The following is a 17992-nucleotide window of genomic DNA, read 5'->3' on the forward strand; positions in this document are numbered from 1 at the left end:
CCCTATTCCCACAGCCCTTTGGTCCCACCATTGGTTGGGTTTAGGCAATGAAGAAAGGAGTTGGTTAAGTTTAGTAAAAAGACCAGGTAGAGGCTAGACAGGCCAGATAGACAGAGTCCAGATAGGTAGAGAGAGTCCAGAGGGAACATAGGGCTGAGGGAACATAGGCACGCTCCCAGCGATCTGGTGGTTTTGGCTAACTTCTTGTCAGCCGATGGAGTTAGCAGTCCCCGCCCTCGTCCCTACGTCACCACATTCACGCGCATCCCTTGGCTGCACACACAGAGAGGACCGCCCCTTTATGCCGTTCTCTCTCCTCATTGGATAAAGGTTGTAGGATACAAGGACAGTTTTCTCCTCGGCTTACAGCAGAGCAGAGTGACTGACAGACCCGTGTTTCAGACCAAACACTCAATATAAGTGATTGCTGTCGGAAGATATAACTATTTAAGACTTATATTAACACAAACATTCCGCTTACTTTTGCTTAAAGTAACTTTGAGTAGTAAACATTAATTAACTGCTTACTAATAGGCTACATTAATTAATGTGTTTCCTAATACATAATAATGATTGTTAATATCTGTAAACAGTTCATTAATGCTTATTAATGCACTAACTAATGTTAATTAAGGGACCTTATTGTAAAGTGTTGCCAAAAAAAAAAGAAGATTTAACTGACTCTGAATTAACACATTAACCTGCTTTCTGAAATGAGGCCGTGATCAGATATTGATTTTATATTGACAGACTGCCCTGAGTTTATACAAAGAGATGCATGCTGTGCTGAATGTTTGGTGTTGTTGTGAATACATTTGGGTCCAATCAGACGCCTCACTGATGGTATTGCATGATGGGTAAGCATTCTGACTTAACAGCATTTTTTCACGCCTAAAACGTTTGCACAGTACTGTAAATATACTGTGTATATATACTGCATATACAGTACATGTGGAATGTAGAAGGGGAGATGTATGATGTTCCATGATAACAAAAGTCCCCCCACTCATCTAAGGGGCAGACTATTGATCAGATTGATCTTTATCTACTTCTCTTATTATCAAGATTGAGGAGCTGCTGGTTGTCAGAAATCAGCTGTGCTTCCCTGGTGTCATCTCTAAAGTCCAACCCCTCCCACACCAAACACCTGGACCTGAGTGAAAACTCAACTGTGAAAGATTCAGGAGTGAAGGATCTGTGTGGTTTTCTGGAGAGTCCAGACTGTAGACTGGAGACTCTGAGGTCAGTTCACAGTATGGTTGCGGTTGTGGATCTTTTTCCTATGAATTAACCTGATTAATCTTCAGATCCAGGTACAATCATTCACTATGAACAGCATTTTATATAGCACTGGATGATAATGATTCTCCACTTTCAGCTCAATTCACTTGTCATCATGAAAAAGTTTGTTAACCTCATTTCAACTTTCACAACTCACACACTTCACAACTCACATTTCTTGGTGTAGATGGATACAAATCTGAAAAAATACATTATTACAAATCAAGTACAAAATTAATTGAGATGTACTGTTTAAAGGTGAGTAAAATTAGAAGTAGTCATAATTTAAATTGGCAAAAATAAAAGCAGGGTATTAAAAGGAAAACAACCCAAAAGCCAGACAAATAATCACCATGTCCGTGAAGAACAGCAGAGAAGAGAATGAAAACATCCTGAAGAGAATTTACAATGATCAGTAAATCCTCACTGAGTCATGCAGTCAGTATGTTCTACAATCAGCTCATTATTGATAATTGTCTTGTTTAAAATAGATTTTTCTGAAAGAGATCACTGATCAGGTGGACACATTGTTGTGGTATTTTTCATCATAAATGACATGAAAGTTTGTAATAGGTTAATGCTGAAAGACAATATTATGCTACTATTAAAAAAGACATATACTCATTATGTATCTATTAGTTTAAGATTTAATGTTGATCATCTTAAATGATCACAAATGATTATATAATGTTTTGTTCTGTATATCTAATTGAAAGGAGTATGTTTTGTGACTTAAAGATCAGCCAACTGCTTATGTGCAGCCCAAGAGAGAGAGGGGTAGATAAGAGGTCAACTAGCAAGCAGGTTCACATTATTATGCAGGGTCTGTGAGGGAAGTTGCCATCCCCTCGTCTCCCAACTGATAGTGTTAGGTCAGTGAGGATGGAGATGAGGGGAATTGGAGCTCTCAGAGAACAGTCGTGGTGAATCGACTTGGGAATAGACCTAGGCCTATATAAGCCTTCAACTTTTGGTAAGGAGTCAGTCACTTAACTACTCCTTGATGCATGTCTTGGGGTTTTGCTTTGCATGAAGCCTGATACTTTGTTACTTTTCTTTTCGAACTTTGTAACTGTAAGTGGCTCGGGTTGAACTTTGTTTGTGTGGCAAGGTGAAGAGGGCCCGGGCGGGGATTGAACCCACACCTCCCGGGTAAGAGTCATGCGCGCTTGCCAGTCACCCAAAGGGACATCCCCTTGGCCAAGTAGCCAGGGCACATGATCAATTGGAGGCATAGTGACAGGACCACCACTGTCACATCTCTCCCCCTCTTTTCACAAGCACGTCCTCGTGCTTCCGCGCAGGCTGCCACACATTAGGAATCCATGGACCCACCCCTAGTGCTACATGGATCCTGCCAACAACGCCAGAATGTGGCAAGGTGAAGAGGGCCCGGGCGGGGATTGAACCCACACCTCCCGGGTAAGAGTCACGCGCGCTTGCCAGTCACCCAAAGGGACATCCCCTTGGCCAAGTAGCCAGGGCACATGATCAATTGGAGGCATAGTGACAGGACCACCACTGTCACATTTGCTTTCTTGTTAAAGAAAATAAAAGACAACTCTACGTCGGATCCATCCTTTCCAGCGAGTTATTTTGAGTCCAGAATTTATTTTTGGTGTGAGATGTAAGATTAGTTATTTAGCCCATTTTTCTGATCTTCATCATTTTGGCGAGCTATATCCAGGAGTTTGCTGAGAGGAGAAGACAACTGAGAGTTTGATCACGCGTTCTTCAAAGTCATTGAAAAGGTAAGCGCGCAAAGTTAATTTGATTATAATTGGTAAATAATTAATGCGTGGTCTGCTCTCAGGTGGTTTCAACTCTCACTCTCAAAGGAACCTTAGAATCATTAAGTGAAGCTGTTAAGGCTGGATCAGAATTCTGACTTTTCTAACCTTCACCTTTACTTTTTCTTTCTTTCTCTCTATAAATCTGACATCCTTTCAGATTGTGTAAATAAGTGACGCGTGCAGTTGCAGGAAGCGATTATTGTCGAGGGGACAAGCTTTGCAGCACGCAATCGCAGGAAGCGATGAGTAATTTGTCAGGTGGCAAATTTAAACTATAAGTGAGTGTAAGCGCACAGTCGCAGGTAGCGACCGGTTTAGGAAAAATATAGTCAAATTTAATAAGTGTAGTGCGCGTCGCGTGTGGCGACTTCTTTTGTCGTGTGGACAAATAAATCCATTAGAGGTATAATGGTCCGGTGATGCGTGTGACGATACGCCTGCTCGAGTGAAGAGCCACTGGTAATATTCCGTCGAGGTAGACGTGAGCAAAGTGAATGCCTGCTCGAGTGAAGAGCTACTGGTAATATTCCGTCGAGGTAGACGTGAGCAAAGTGAATGCATGATCATTGTATATACGCAGAGGCCTACGATTAATCGTGTATTATTCCATATTAATCCATCATATAATCTGAATGTGTGCGGTACCGATTAAGTGTTTGTGAACTGTTGTAAATGAAATGTGAATGAAGGGGAGAGAGAGAGAGTGAGAAGCTGCAGCGGAGCCTGGGTGTGTGTGGAGCTGCAGCGGAGAGTGTGTGTGTGTGGGGCTTTGTGTGTGAGAAGAAAGAGCCTGTGTGGGTAAAGCCTGTGTGTGGAAGAGATGAAAAGGGAGAGTGAGTGAGTTTGACAGAATCTGTTTGAAAAGTAGAAATATTGGGTTATAATGTGTTACATGTGAATTTGTATGTCAGTTAGGAATTTAGCCGAGTGTGAGGAGTTGTGTTTTAATAAGTAGATAGGAGAGAGGAGGATTTAGTTGAAATTTCTCAAGGATTAAGAGGATCGCTGAGTGTTGAAAGTTGTTAACTTGGCAATAAATCAGTAAAGATAAAAACTTTGGATGATGTTGGTTTGAGAGGGGTGCCTATAAACTAAGTGTGATTTAGGTGCTGGAGTGAATGTGGCTCATGGGTGAATGAGTAGAAAATAAATCATTGGGTAATAGAGCTGACGAATTTGTGAAGAAAGTGATAAAAATAAAAGTTAAAAAGCAATATATAAACTAATTGAATAGTAAGTGACCAATATTAACTTCTAACAAAGTGAATGCGAGTAAGGAATACATAAGGTTAACAATAATTTAAACTTGAGAAAATTTGTTGTAAAATTCGAAATGCAAATATGCATAACAATAAAATTGCATTTGAATGAAGATTTGATTTGAATTACTTAATAGCAATTAATAAAAATAGCATCCTCAACGGATGGATGAAACTAATCAAACTGATGAAACCTTGATCACCCTTAACGAAGGTGAAATTGAAACTCAAGGAATCAGGACTCACTTTTGGTTAGAGAACGTGTATAGAAATAAAAAGAGGGCTATATGTTGGCAAAGTGAGCATTTAATAAGCCAGAGGTTGTGGCATTTGACAACGTTTAAAAGCTTGGATCAAGCACAAGAGGATTATCCGTTTATACCGTGGGAAGACACATTAAAAAGTATTTGGAATTCTAAAAACTTGTCCTATATATTAGATCAACTTTGTAGGAGTCCCAGATCTAGAGCTAGTGTGTCTTTAACCCCGTTTCTGGCTATTCCAGAGGGGCTGACAGTTGCAGGGAAGAACAGTGGAACAGCAGATCCACGGCTGACTATATCAATTATCCCTCGACAGGTCAAGTGGGAGACAGGACAGTTTGGGATCCTTAATAAAGAAAACGCTCCTGACGAACATAATTCAATAAATGAATTAGACTTTGAACTTACTGACAAACAAAGAATAAAATACGGTATCACAGTTGGGCGAATTAATGCTTTAATAAGTATTATAAAAACAGACGAATCAACAACTAAACAACAGATAGAGACTACAACTAACTTGGACTTAACATCTGAGGCACCAGAAAGCATGGGTAATAAACCGGTGAAGGAAAACAGGGTGCAATCACCAGTAGAGATGGTGATAAATCAGCATCCAGATCATGCATCTCAAATACGAAGCTGTATGAAAACGTGGCATAAAAGAATTACTGGGACTTTACAATGGCCTCTTGGGGGAACTTTCAATATTGCTTGTTGCAACGAAGTGGAAGCTAACATTAAACATTATAAATCTTTGGATAAAAGTAAAAAGCGTGAAGGGGAACGGGCCAAAGAAAGAGAGGTGTTAAGATGGTTTCGTTTGGCAGCTCGACGTCAGACCTTGGGTGCCACTCAGTTGCCTATTGTTGCGGAACAGGCTGATAAAGAAAAGGAGAAGTGCAGAAAAGAGCCTGCTGCTCCTTCAGCCCCTCCGCTGCATCTAGACCCCCCTCCATACACAGTCCATAAGGGAGGAGTCTCAGTGGGGCAGTTCCCAGCCAGAGGAACTAAAGTGGACAGGAAAGGCGGACTTAAGGGAAAATTTTCGGTGTCATGGGAGGAGCCGTCCTCTGATGAGGAAGAAGACGACAGTGATACGTCACGTGATGAGCGCATACTGAAGAGAATGCGCTCCACCCATGAAGCTGCACTGAAAAAAGAAAAACAATCAAGGCAGTCTGCATTCAGTGTGGACTCTATGGAAGAAGTGCAGAATGATATTAAAATGTATAACATACCAAGAACATCTAAACAACAGGAAGAGGAAGACAGAAGAGAGTATGAACGAATTATAACACAATCACTGGACCGAAAGAAAAAAGAAAGAGGTGAAGCCAGTGTGAGAAGGAAATCCCTGTATGGAACAGCTGATGCATTCCAACAGGAGATTTCAGGCAAGCAGGCTCAATGGTCACCTGTAACATACCAACAACATTATCGACAAAAAACGAAAGCATGTGACACAATTTCTGAACAAATAAAACGACTGGAAGAAGAAATGAAAACTGTTGATGAGAAATTGAAAAGAAAAGTCGATTTCGATGTTAAAGACTCTTCCCCACACATGAAGATGGAGCTGACTGGTACAATGATTATGGAAGACAAAACCATAATAGAGACTCAACAAGCATACTTAAAAGAAATGCAACGTTTAAGAAGAATTCAACTGGATGGGCTACAAGAAGCTTTCGTATCTTCCAGAGATGTTAAACCAAAATCCCAAAGAGCTGAACAACAAATATGTGTTGATGTACATCAATGGGATGATGAAGAACGTGAGCAGCCACCTGAAGTTGAGCAGCAAGAATACCCAACTAGTACTTCAAAACCGGCTGCCGCCCGAGATTGTCCTGAAGAACCCATGATACTAAGAGACGGGAAATTGGTTGGACAAGCAGCGGGAAGATCCCAGCAACAAAATGCCATCTGCCCTATTGTGGTGAAGCCTCCGAACAAGCCAAGATACATGCCCTGGTCGTTCGGTGACATGATCGGATTGGCAGGACGTCTTCCTGATCTTAACGAAGGGGCTGGCAGATTTATAACTGCTTTTGAACAAAACACTTCTGGAATAACTCTGGCTCTTGGAGATTTGAAGTCGATATTGATGTACATAGTAGGAAAACAGACAACAGAAGAAATCTTCCAAGATGCTAACTTGGAAGATGTTGTGCGTGAGAATACGTGTGATGCCATCGGGTTTAACGGTCACCGAAACAATATTTGGGCAGGACTAAGAAAACAATTTCCTGAAAGAATGGATCCATCCAAGCTGGAAGGAGAAACACTGAAAGATGATGGATGTCCGTCCAAGTTCCTACGTGATTTCCAAAAAAGATGGAAAGAAGAGACCGGGAGTCCGTGGAATAAAGATGATACTACAAAAAGCCTGTTCAAAGTGATGGTTAAAAAGACTCTGCCACCTGAAGTGCAAAAACGTCTGGATGATGTGGTGGGATTTATGAAGATGGATTGGCCTCTATTCTCAGAGCACATCATTCATCATGTGCAGAACGTTAGAAAAGAAAAACAAAAGGAGAATGAAGCCAACAAAAATCTGATGGCCAAACTAACTCAACTGCAGTTGAATGAGTTAAATGCCAAACAAAAGAAGGATAAAGCAAAAGTCCAGACACCGGTGGTTACAGCCGCGACAGCTGAAGAACAAGCTAAACCGCCAAGAGAACCTGAACAATTTGTGCTGAGGCCCTATCCACTGGCTCAACAAAATCCAAGAAGACAGCAAGAGGGACAGACAATTTCTTCCTCGCGTTATGTGAACTACGACGAAGATGAATACAGAGACTATCGTCCTAGGGGACAGCCTATGGAGAGATTCAGACCACCATTTCGTGGGAGGAGGAGAGGATCACTAATACAACAGACCACTCCCCGCAGACCAGCAAGAATGGTGCCCGACGTCATATGTTGGAGCTGTGGAGCACCTGGACACTTCCGTAATGAGTGTCAGAATGCTCCATGGTCAAACGAGATGCAGCAATAGGGCTGCCCAGAGAGGCCTACTAGAAATTTATTGGCACCCGTTGTCTCAAGACAGTCTCAGGATGAGCCAATTGTTACAGTAACAATATCCGATACAAACTATGCTTTTATGATTGATACAGGGGCTAGTTATTCTTGTATCGGAAAAACAATTGAAAACATCCCTCTGTCTGACACGGCTGTTAAGACAGTGGGCTTCTCTGGGAAAAGTCAAATTATACCGATGACCCAACCAATATTAATGAAAATAGAAGGAAAAACAGTGGTTGCTCCACTACTGTACTCTAAGAACACACCTGTTAATCTTTTAGGAAGAGATATATTATGCGCGTTAAAAGCTAATATTAAGTGTACTCCAGATGGGTTATGGATAGATTTTCAAGATGAAAGTACACCGTGTAAAATTATGGCACAAATCCACCAAGAATACAATTCTGGGCAAATAGTGTGTAGATCATCTGTTGTATACTGGCTTCAGTTAAACCCTGAATCAAAATTGACACACGAATGGGAAAAATGGAAAGCATGTTTGGAGTTGCAATTAGGAATAGGAAATGAACCTGAACTGCCACTTCACTGTACATTGCTGTATGACAAGGAACAGGAATATATAGATTATGAAGCATGCTGGAAAGCTTTGATGAATAATAAAGTTTATTATTTCTCCAGCAGTGTTATCTACCAGGGGCCTCAGGGTGTAGCTGCAGTCATAAATCTTCCAACAGAGCTGCATCCCTGGTTTCAGGTTTCATGTTCCTTGCCTCACGCGGCACTGTGGGTGAGAGGGGAGTTTCAGTCATATCAATTAGGAGAAATGGTAAAAGCTGCATCACGAATTACTGATTGGAAGTCAACGGGAAAGGAAAATGTGTATATTTCCCCTGACAAAACATATCAGAAAATAATAATAGATGTTAATGACAATGGGATCACACAGAGAGTAATAGTGCAGGAGGTTGCATGTAAACAATTAACACTCTCTTTAGAACATGAGCACATGTTGAGTCAAGTTCCACAAACATTATGGTCAAAACACAAGACTGATGTGGGATTAGTAAAGTCAGCTGAACCAGTACGAGTACCACTTAGGAAAAATGTTATGTTGCCATATAAAAGACATGATCCACTCAAGCAACAGGCAATTGAAGGCATCAGGCCCATTATAGCAGGTCTGGTGGAAGCAGGAGTGTTGATTAAAACTAAGAGTCCCTGCAACACGCCGATCTTCCCCATAAAGAAACCAAATTCAAACGATTATCGATTAGTACATGATCTTAGAGCTATTAATGCCATAGTGGAGGCTGAGACGCCTGTCGTTCCTGATCCACACACCCTGCTCTCCAACGTGCCTGCGGACTCCAAGTACTACACAGTCATTGATTTATGTTCTGCTTTTTTCAGTGTGCCTGTGCATCCAGACTCTCAGTATCTTTTTGCCTTTACATTTGAGAATAATCAGTACAAATATCAAAGGTTACCACAGGGCTATAAACATAGCCCAACAAAATTTAATTTAGTCTTAAGGGATGATTTGAATCATCTTGATATCACCAGTACTTTGATACAATATGTGGATGACATTCTGATATGCAGCCCAACGAAGGAGCAGTGTGAGAGGGATTCCCTGGCTGTTCTGACTGCGCTTGCAAAACAGGGTCATAAGGTCAGCAAAGAGAAACTCCAGTTCTGCTGTCAGGAGGTGGAGTATCTTAGCAGGAGATTGTGTGGAGATAAGAGGCTCATAGCCCCCTCACAACTCCAAGTGATAATTAAATCACCAAAACCACGGACAGTTTCACAGATGTTAACGTTTTTGGGAATGTGTGGTTACAGCAGACCATGGATCTGTGAATATGCTCTTAAAACAGCTCCACTGCGTGCAATTATTCATGCTGCAGGACAAAAAGACAGTGGTGCTCAGTTACAATGGACTGATGAGGCCGAAGCGGCATTTGAAGCTTTAAAGAGAGATTTACAGACTGCTCCAGCACTGGGACATCCAGATTATTCTAAACCTTTTCATTTGTATGTTGCTGAGAGAAATGGATACGCTTGTGCAGTATTGATGCAGGATGCGGGTTTGGTGAAACAACCCTTGGCTTATTATAGTACAAAGATGGATACTGTTGAAGCAGGACTGCCCCCATGTTATCAGGGATTGGCAGCAGCTGCATTTGCTTTTCAAAAAGCTTCAACTTTGACTATGGGACACCCGGTGTTATTATATACAACGCATCAGTTGCATGCCCTGCTCACGAGTCCCAGATTTGTCTTAACGCAGGCCAGGAAGTTATCTTGTCAGCACCAGAATTAACGATCCAACGCTGCAAGACAGCCAACCCTGCAACCCGCATAACTTTACCTGAGGAGGGCTCTCCTCATGATTGTGTAGAGATAACTGACACATTTTTGAAACCTAGGAATGATCTGTATAATGAACCAATTGAGGCTGAACTAACTTTATTTGTGGATGGATCATGTTTCAGAGATGTCAGGGGTAACCACGCAGGTTATGCTGTTGTGGAACTCAAACATGATGGTACGTTCGAAAAACAACAAGCAATTAAAGTACCACAACCTTGTTCAGCACAGTTGGCAGAACTTAAAGCGCTGACTGCTGCGTGTAAGTTCAGTGAAAACAAACGTGTCAACATATATACAGACTCACAATATGCTTATGGAGTGTGTCATGTGCATGGTAGTATTTGGAAGCAAAGAGGTTTTGTCCGAGCAGATGGATCACCTGTTATGCATGCTGAGGCTATTGCTGATCTTCTGATGGCGATGCAGCTCCCTTTAGCGGTTGCTATTATAAGATGCGCTGCCCACCAGAAGGCAAACTCATTGATTGCTAAGGGTAACAACTTACAGTAGCAGATGAAATGGCTAAACAAGCAGCAGCTAGTGAAACTATAGGTCCCATGCTGATGGTTGAAGATGATCCACCTCTAGCTGATGTGGCGTCTTTAATACTTGCTCAAGACAGGGCTGGTCCATATGAGCAGTCTGTCTGGAAGAATCGAGGTGCAGTTAAAACCGCCTCTGGTCCTGAAGAGGGACTATGGAGAAGTATTCATGGACATTTTGTAATACCAAGTGCATTGTTAAAGGTAGCTATTCGTGATGCGCATGGCCCTGACCATTGCGCAAGGGGGGAGGTGATAAAAAGAATACAAAATGTCTGGTGGTCACCTTTCTTAGCGAGTACTGTGGAAAGAGTGTTGCATGAATGTGATGTGTGTGGGCGTCATAATATTAGAAAAAGTTTTTCAGCGCCAATTTCACACATGCCACCGCCGGATGGTCCTTTTCGGCATTTAGTAATGGACCATATTGACATGACAGAACGGATAAGAGGATATAGATACATCCTAGTGGTGATAGACAGATTCAGCCGATGGGTAGAAGCTGTCCCCACTAAAGGACCAGATCAAAAATCGACTGCGAAATTTTTATGTCGCGACATCTTCCCGCGGTTCGGCGTGCCAGATTTTCTTTCGTCGGATAACGGTCCAGCGTTTGTGGCTAATACCATTAGAACAGCGTGTAAAATGTTGGGAATAAATCAAAAGTTTGGCTGTGTCTATCATCCCCAATCACAGGGAATTGTGGAAAAAGCTAACGGAGTGTTAAAATCTAAGTTAGCAAAGATCATTGCTAACAGCCAGTATAGGTTGAACTGGGTAGATGCGTTACCTTGTGCACTAATGGGAATGCGAATGCAAACTAACCGAATGACACATCTAACACCGCATGAAATGCTTACTGGAAGACCAATGCTGGTCCCCTTCTTCAGGGGCCCGTATAAAGGTCCACCACTTGAACAATGTGAAAGAGAATTGACATGTTATTTACAGCAGCTGACTCAAATATACAAGGTTATATCTCAACAGGTCAAAGGAGCAGTGGAGAACAGAGAAGCTGTCATTCCAGAACCGCTCAAGAGTATTGAACCAGGAGACTGGGTCTACCTGAGGGTGTTTAAACGCAAGTGGAATCAACCAAGAAGGGAAGGCCCTTACAAAGTCATTATAGTAACACCTACTGCTTTGAAAGTAGAAGGTAAGACTCTCTGGTATCATTTGAACCACTGCTGCAAAGCAGAGAGACCACCTGGAGCCACAAGTGATCCACAGGAACCAGAAGGGGACGGCCACGCCTCCCCGCAGGGACAGATCCAATCGCAGGGGAATCTAAGGGACGGCCACGCCTCCCTGCAGGACCAGACGCAGCCCGAAGAAATAGTGAAAGAAAGACGTTCTAAGAGACTGGCACTAAAGCAAAATGCAGGAGGAACAAAGACCCTCTGACAATAATGTTAAACTAGAACAAATTAAAGCAGAAAGCCGAGAAAGACCAAAACAGGCTACTATAACTACATTAAAACAGACACAGAGCGTGATTATATGGAGGAAAAGAACAGCTGGAAGAAAGCCAAAACATAAATACATTTTATGTAGAGGAGGTGCAGTAGTAGCACTTCTCATATTGATCTACTATATAATAATCTCTAATCATGTTGAAATTAAAACTGGACAACTAACAGCTGATTGTGCACTGGCAGCAGGATTGTTGGCTATTAAACATGAACAAATACCAGCAAATGAAGTAGTTAACCTTACTTATGTGAGAAGCTGTATGTATAATCTAACAGTGGTAAGGATATTTGGACGCTCGATTGTTGAAACCCTGCCAGTTGCAAAAAGATGCCAAATTGACGCAGTAATAAACATGAGGATGAGCTGTGACAATGATCAATGCACTGATCAATTAATGCAAAAATCAAATAGAAATTGTGTCAGTGCATTATCAGAACTCGCTGTTATTCAGTACTCATGAAATCGTGTCAATATATGGAACAGAAGCTTTTGAGATGTTAATAAAGCCATATAAGATTAGATCTACACTTTATGAGGGATCTTTTATAGTAGCAATAGGAATGAAGGCATTAGAAGAACGGAAGAACTATCAGAATGATTCTGAAAGCTGGAAAGATGAACTAATCAATCTTTATTTGTTGTCCATATAGATTAACATGGCTGACCAAAGTGGAAGTGCCAGGCAGGGAAGTAACGAGGGTGGACAGAACCAGCCTTATTTCAATCCAAACCAGAGAATTCAGAGCCAACCAACTAACCAACCAGGTGGCCAAGATCGACACCTCCCACCAAATGCGATGACCACGAGTCCATTCCCGGTGCCAGGATATGCAGAGAATTAGAGTCAACTAGGATACCCGTTTTACAACATCAATGGAGGATGGCTTACGCTGATGCAACGAGAGATGGGGATTGCCCAATCTCAGATGTCACCACACCCATCCGTAGTCAGTGCATCTGATTGGGATAATGGGGGTGAAGGTACATCACATGGCATCGACGTCCAAAGAAGGGAGGAAGCTGGAAGGGTCTCTCAGAGTGAAGGAACCCCTCGTACGGGAGCAATCATACCAACTAGGCCTGAGCCTTCCATCCTGCTTGTAAATACTGCAGGAAGGGTTCAGGATCCTCAGTCTCCTAGTAATCAAGGATGTGTAAAGGAGGCTTATCTGAAGAAGGCACCTTGGGCTAGAGCTCGCCTTGAAGAAGAAACAGATGAGCAAAGATTCAGGAGAATGGAGTGTACTGATTTTAGGGAAGCAGTCAAGACCCTTTCACCTGTATGCAAAGCGTACTTACGTGCAGAGAGGGAGAGGATTGTAAAGTTAAAATACAGAGAGAGAGTGAAATGGGGTTTAGAGAAAGAAGAGGATAAGGGTAGACATCGTGTCGCCAAGATTCTTGAATGCTACCACTGTGGCATACTTCATTTTGTCTGAATCATGTAGACAGTTCAAGGTTTGAAGGATGAATAAGTGAAGGAAACATTGCATGCTTTTATATATCTATCTTTTTCACGAGAGCACAATTTCATTTTCTTGTCACTTGAGCACTCTTTTTATTATATTTTGTGTTAAAGGGATTATAATCTTGTAACTAAGTTTTAAGAACCTTGAGGAGAAACATGTAATTGTCATCATTTATCATGTTTTGAAGATTCTCGTATTGTGTGTATTTTATTTTTGGTTTGGGTTTGATGTCTGATGTATTACTTTTATGGACTCTGTCATTATTTTGATTTATGTTGGACTTCCTTCTGTCCCGATTTAGTTAAGGGTGGAATCCATGACTACACGTAGGTTGACATGTTGAATTCATCAATTGGGATTGTTTGTGACTTGACCAGTCACACAGGGGGGAATGTTGTGGTATTTTTCATCATAAATGACATGAAAGTTTGTAATAGGTTAATGCTGAAAGACAATATTATGCTACTATTAAAAAAGACATATACTCATTATGTATCTATTAGTTTAAGATTTAATGTTGATCATCTTAAATGATCACAAATGATTATATAATGTTTTGTTCTGTATATCTAATTGAAAGGAGTATGTTTTGTGACTTAAAGATCAGCCAACTGCTTATGTGCAGCCCAAGAGAGAGAGGGGTAGATAAGAGGTCAACTAGCAAGCAGGTTCACATTATTATGCAGGGTCTGTGAGGGAAGTTGCCATCCCCTCGTCTCCCAACTGATAGTGTTAGGTCAGTGAGGATGGAGATGAGGGGAATTGGAGCTCTCAGAGAACAGTCGTGGTGAATCGACTTGGGAATAGACCTAGGCCTATATAAGCCTTCAACTTTTGGTAAGGAGTCAGTCACTTAACTACTCCTTGATGCATGTCTTGGGGTTTTGCTTTGCATGAAGCCTGATACTTTGTTACTTTTCTTTTCGAACTTTGTAACTGTAAGTGGCTCGGGTTGAACTTTGTTTGCTTTCTTGTTAAAGAAAATAAAAGACAACTCTACGTCGGATCCATCCTTTCCAGCGAGTTATTTTGAGTCCAGAATTTATTTTTGGTGTGAGATGTAAGATTAGTTATTTAGCCCATTTTTCTGATCTTCATCAACATCTGATTGAATATCAAAGATTTTATTGAGGTCTTATATTCTTTATTCAGATTGGAGGACTGCAGGTTGTCAGAGAACAGCTGTGCTTCTCTGGCCTCAGCTCTGAAGTCCAACCCCTCCCACCTGAGACACCTGGACCTGAGTGACAATGACCTGCAGGATTCAAGAGTGGAGCATCTGTGTGGTTTTCTGGAGAGTCCAGACTGTAAACTGGAGACTCTGAGGTCAGTTCACTGCATCATCATTTAATTATTACTTAGTCGGGAATAATGTATGTGCACATCAGTTGAAATCTGTGCATGTCACATGAAATCATTTGCAAGTGCAGATGTGTTATTGCTCACTCGATTTCTGATTAAATAATGACATACAAAGTCACTTTTTAAAATTTTTCTGTAAAAGGTCATTCTAAAAAATGCAATTTATGGTGAGGAATAAGTTAAAAAGATCTCAAAACAGTTCGATATCAGCCATTCCACTGTCTGGAAAATAGTCTTCAAATGGAGAACAACTGCCAACATGCCCATGTCTGGCCGTCTGAGCAAGTTCACCCTGAGAGCAAGACCGGAAAATGCCAAAAGAAGTCTCCAAAAACCCTAAAATGTCATCACAGGACCTACAGCAGGCTCTTTATACTGGTGATGTGAAAGTGCATGCCTCTACAATCAGTAAGAGACTGCACAAGTGCATGGGAGGTGTGCAAGGAGGAAACCTTTGCTGTCTAAGAGAAACATGATGACGCTCAGACTGAAGTTTGCCAGAGAGAACCTAGACCAAGACCGACTTCTGGATTAATGGTCTTTGGACAAATCAATCTAAAATTAAACTATTTGGAAACCAGAACAGAGGACATGTTTGGCGTAAACCAAATGCAGTGTCCTAATTTTTTCACAAGACTGTAGCTATGTATAAACAACAACTTTTCTTCTTTATTCAGACTAGCAGGCTGCAGTTTGTCAGAGAGCAGCTATGCTTCTCTGGCCTCAGCTCTAAAGTCCAGCCCCTACCTGAGACACCTGGACCTGAGTGGGAACAACATGTGGAATTCAAGACTGGAGTCTCTGTGTGGTTTTCTGGAGAGTCCAGACTGTAGACTGGAGACTCTGAGGTCAGACTCTATGGTTTATTTCTGTGCTCAGATGAATGAGAGTTGTTCTGACACTGACCTGCAGACAGACTCTGATATTATACTGATCCACACTGAGGATCTCCATGGTGATGCCTGTTTTATTCTTCTCTGATTTCTGATTTTTGTCTAGTCACTATTTCTCTTCAGATTTGACTTCACCAAGAGAAACACATCTCATTTGTCAGACAATAACCAATCAATAATTCAGAGCTGGTGGATCCGCCTCCTCCCTGAGACTGTGATGTTTGTAGTGAATTCTGCAAACCAAAAAAACAACCAAACAACAACAACAAAAAACAGATGCTAATGTTGGCTAAGGAGTGCTGCTTCTGCAAACCAACCTGTCATAATAACAAGTTTTATGTGCTTGTTTCAGCACTGGGATGAAGTTTGTCAAGTCAGTCAGCAGGTTTTTTGTCACTGTGCTTCATCAGCTGCTTCATTGAACATGTGTTCTAAACAGTACATTTGTCATGTCTCCACAGTTCAGCCTCACATGTTTGTTGTCTTCAAAACCCTGAATATTGGGGCGGTTCGAGGCGCAGTGGTTAAAGCGGCCGCCCCATGTAGAGGCTACAGTCCTCAACGCAGGCGTCCCCGGTTCGAATCCCGCATCGGGCAGACCTTTCCTGCATGTCATTCCCCCTCTCCCTTTCCTGTCTATCTCACTATGAGCTATCAAATAAAGGCAAAAAGCCAAATAATATACTTTAAAAAAAAAAACCTGAATATCGTCAGTAATCTCTAATAAAAAGTGGCTACACACAACATGAGTTTGTATAGATGGAGGCACAGGTGGAGCTGGCAGAGTTTAAGAGGGGCATTTTCTCTCCCTGTGACTTGAACGTGAACTTGTACTGTCTAAACCATCTTCAGCACTGAACAGATGATGAAACACTCAACACTGTCAACAAGGTTATTTGTCCCAAACTCACTTATTTTATTCCTTATTCAGATTGAAGGACTGCGGGTTGTCAGAGATCAGTCGTGCTTCTCTGGCCTCAGCTCTGAGGTCCAACCCCTCCCACCTGAGACACCTGGACCTGCGTGACAATTACCTGGGGGATTCAGGAGTGAAGGATCTGTGTGGTTTTCTGGAGAGACCAGACTGTAGACTGGAGACTCTGAGGTCAGTTCGGCTACCATTTCTGTTCTATCTTTATCCCACATCTAATAGCTGGGGCCAAAATATTAATGTGCATTTGTGTGGAATGTGGAGACCTGGCACATCCAATTAAAGAGAATAGAGGTATATTTGCAAGTGTAAACAATTTGTTATCATCTTTTTACAGAGACACAAAACTCTGTTGAAGAATCAACAAAATTTTGAGTCATGATTATTGTAGTGTAGGATCTGACCAAAGGGGGGGTTTAGCATTCATCAATTAAATAAGTGTAAAATTCAGGGGCGGTGTTTACCTCAGTTGGTAGAGCACCCGCCCCATGTGTTGAGGCTATAGTCCTCACTGCGACCCCAGTTCAATCCCAAAATATACTAAAAATCATGCTCTAAATGGAGATCAGCTGTTCTTAATGCAAACATTCATCAAGGTATTACATTTCTGTTATTGGTGGAGATTTCAAACTGGTAATGGCTCACATCCTCGATTGCAGTAGTAGTATTAGCTGTTTTTAATTACATATTGATTATTTTTTTATTAGTAGGCTATGTCTTAAGGTTCACCGGCAGGGAAACATATGGCTGAGTCTTTGGGTTCTATGTGTAGAGAAGGAATTCTACTTTTTGGATCATCTCAAAAAATCTGTTGCCATCCGTTATTTCCTGTTCTACTGGGAGAAGCATGTATTGAGTTGAATGTGAACCAACAGCTCCCTCTGCAGGGATTGCCTAGGACGTCCTCAAAGCCAAACTAAAAAGCTTTGTTATAATATGCTTCTTGTAATACTGTAAAATGGGAGGACAGCAAAACAGGCTGAAATTGATGAAAAAGCTAAGAGGCGAATGTAAAATACGACTTTGAAGGGATTTTGAAGATCTCTAAAACTAAAATTTGTGGATATGTTCTATGTGGAATCATATGGATTCAACATGATGAGGTAAAGTCTCATACAGAGTATGAGAGAAATACTGAAAACATGAGTAATATTCTATGTAGTCTTCAAATGTAGTGGATGGTCACTGTGCTCCCACCTGTTTCTCCGTCTTATAGGGGGGGAAAAATGGAGAAACCTCAGGGTGAGCAACAGAGGAAGGATCCCTCCCCCATGACAAAGATCAGGACACATCTGATCGATTATCAATGATTTTTATGAGATCTTGTATTCTTTGTTCAGATTGAAGAACTGCGGG

The 17992-nt window shown here is 41.6% G+C and overlaps 1 protein-coding gene across 1 annotated transcript in view; it reads left to right on the plus strand.

Annotated features, from left to right (window-relative positions):
- The window catches only part of LOC311004668 (NACHT, LRR and PYD domains-containing protein 1a allele 5-like), a gene marked incomplete at both ends in the record, with an annotated part of 35231 nt that overhangs the window by 10781 nt on the left and 6458 nt on the right, over nucleotides 1–17992 (plus strand). Inside the window, 2 exons of the mRNA XM_083996839.1 lie at nucleotides 1066–1242; nucleotides 14603–14757. Of these exons, the coding sequence (XP_083852965.1) occupies nucleotides 1066–1242; nucleotides 14603–14757 (332 nt within the window). The remainder of the gene's footprint in view (nucleotides 1–1065; nucleotides 1243–14602; nucleotides 14758–17992) is intronic.

The sequence above is a fragment of the Trachurus trachurus genome, assembly GCF_905171665.1.
Source record: "Trachurus trachurus genome assembly, chromosome: 21".
Taxonomy (NCBI): domain Eukaryota; kingdom Metazoa; phylum Chordata; class Actinopteri; order Carangiformes; family Carangidae; genus Trachurus; species Trachurus trachurus.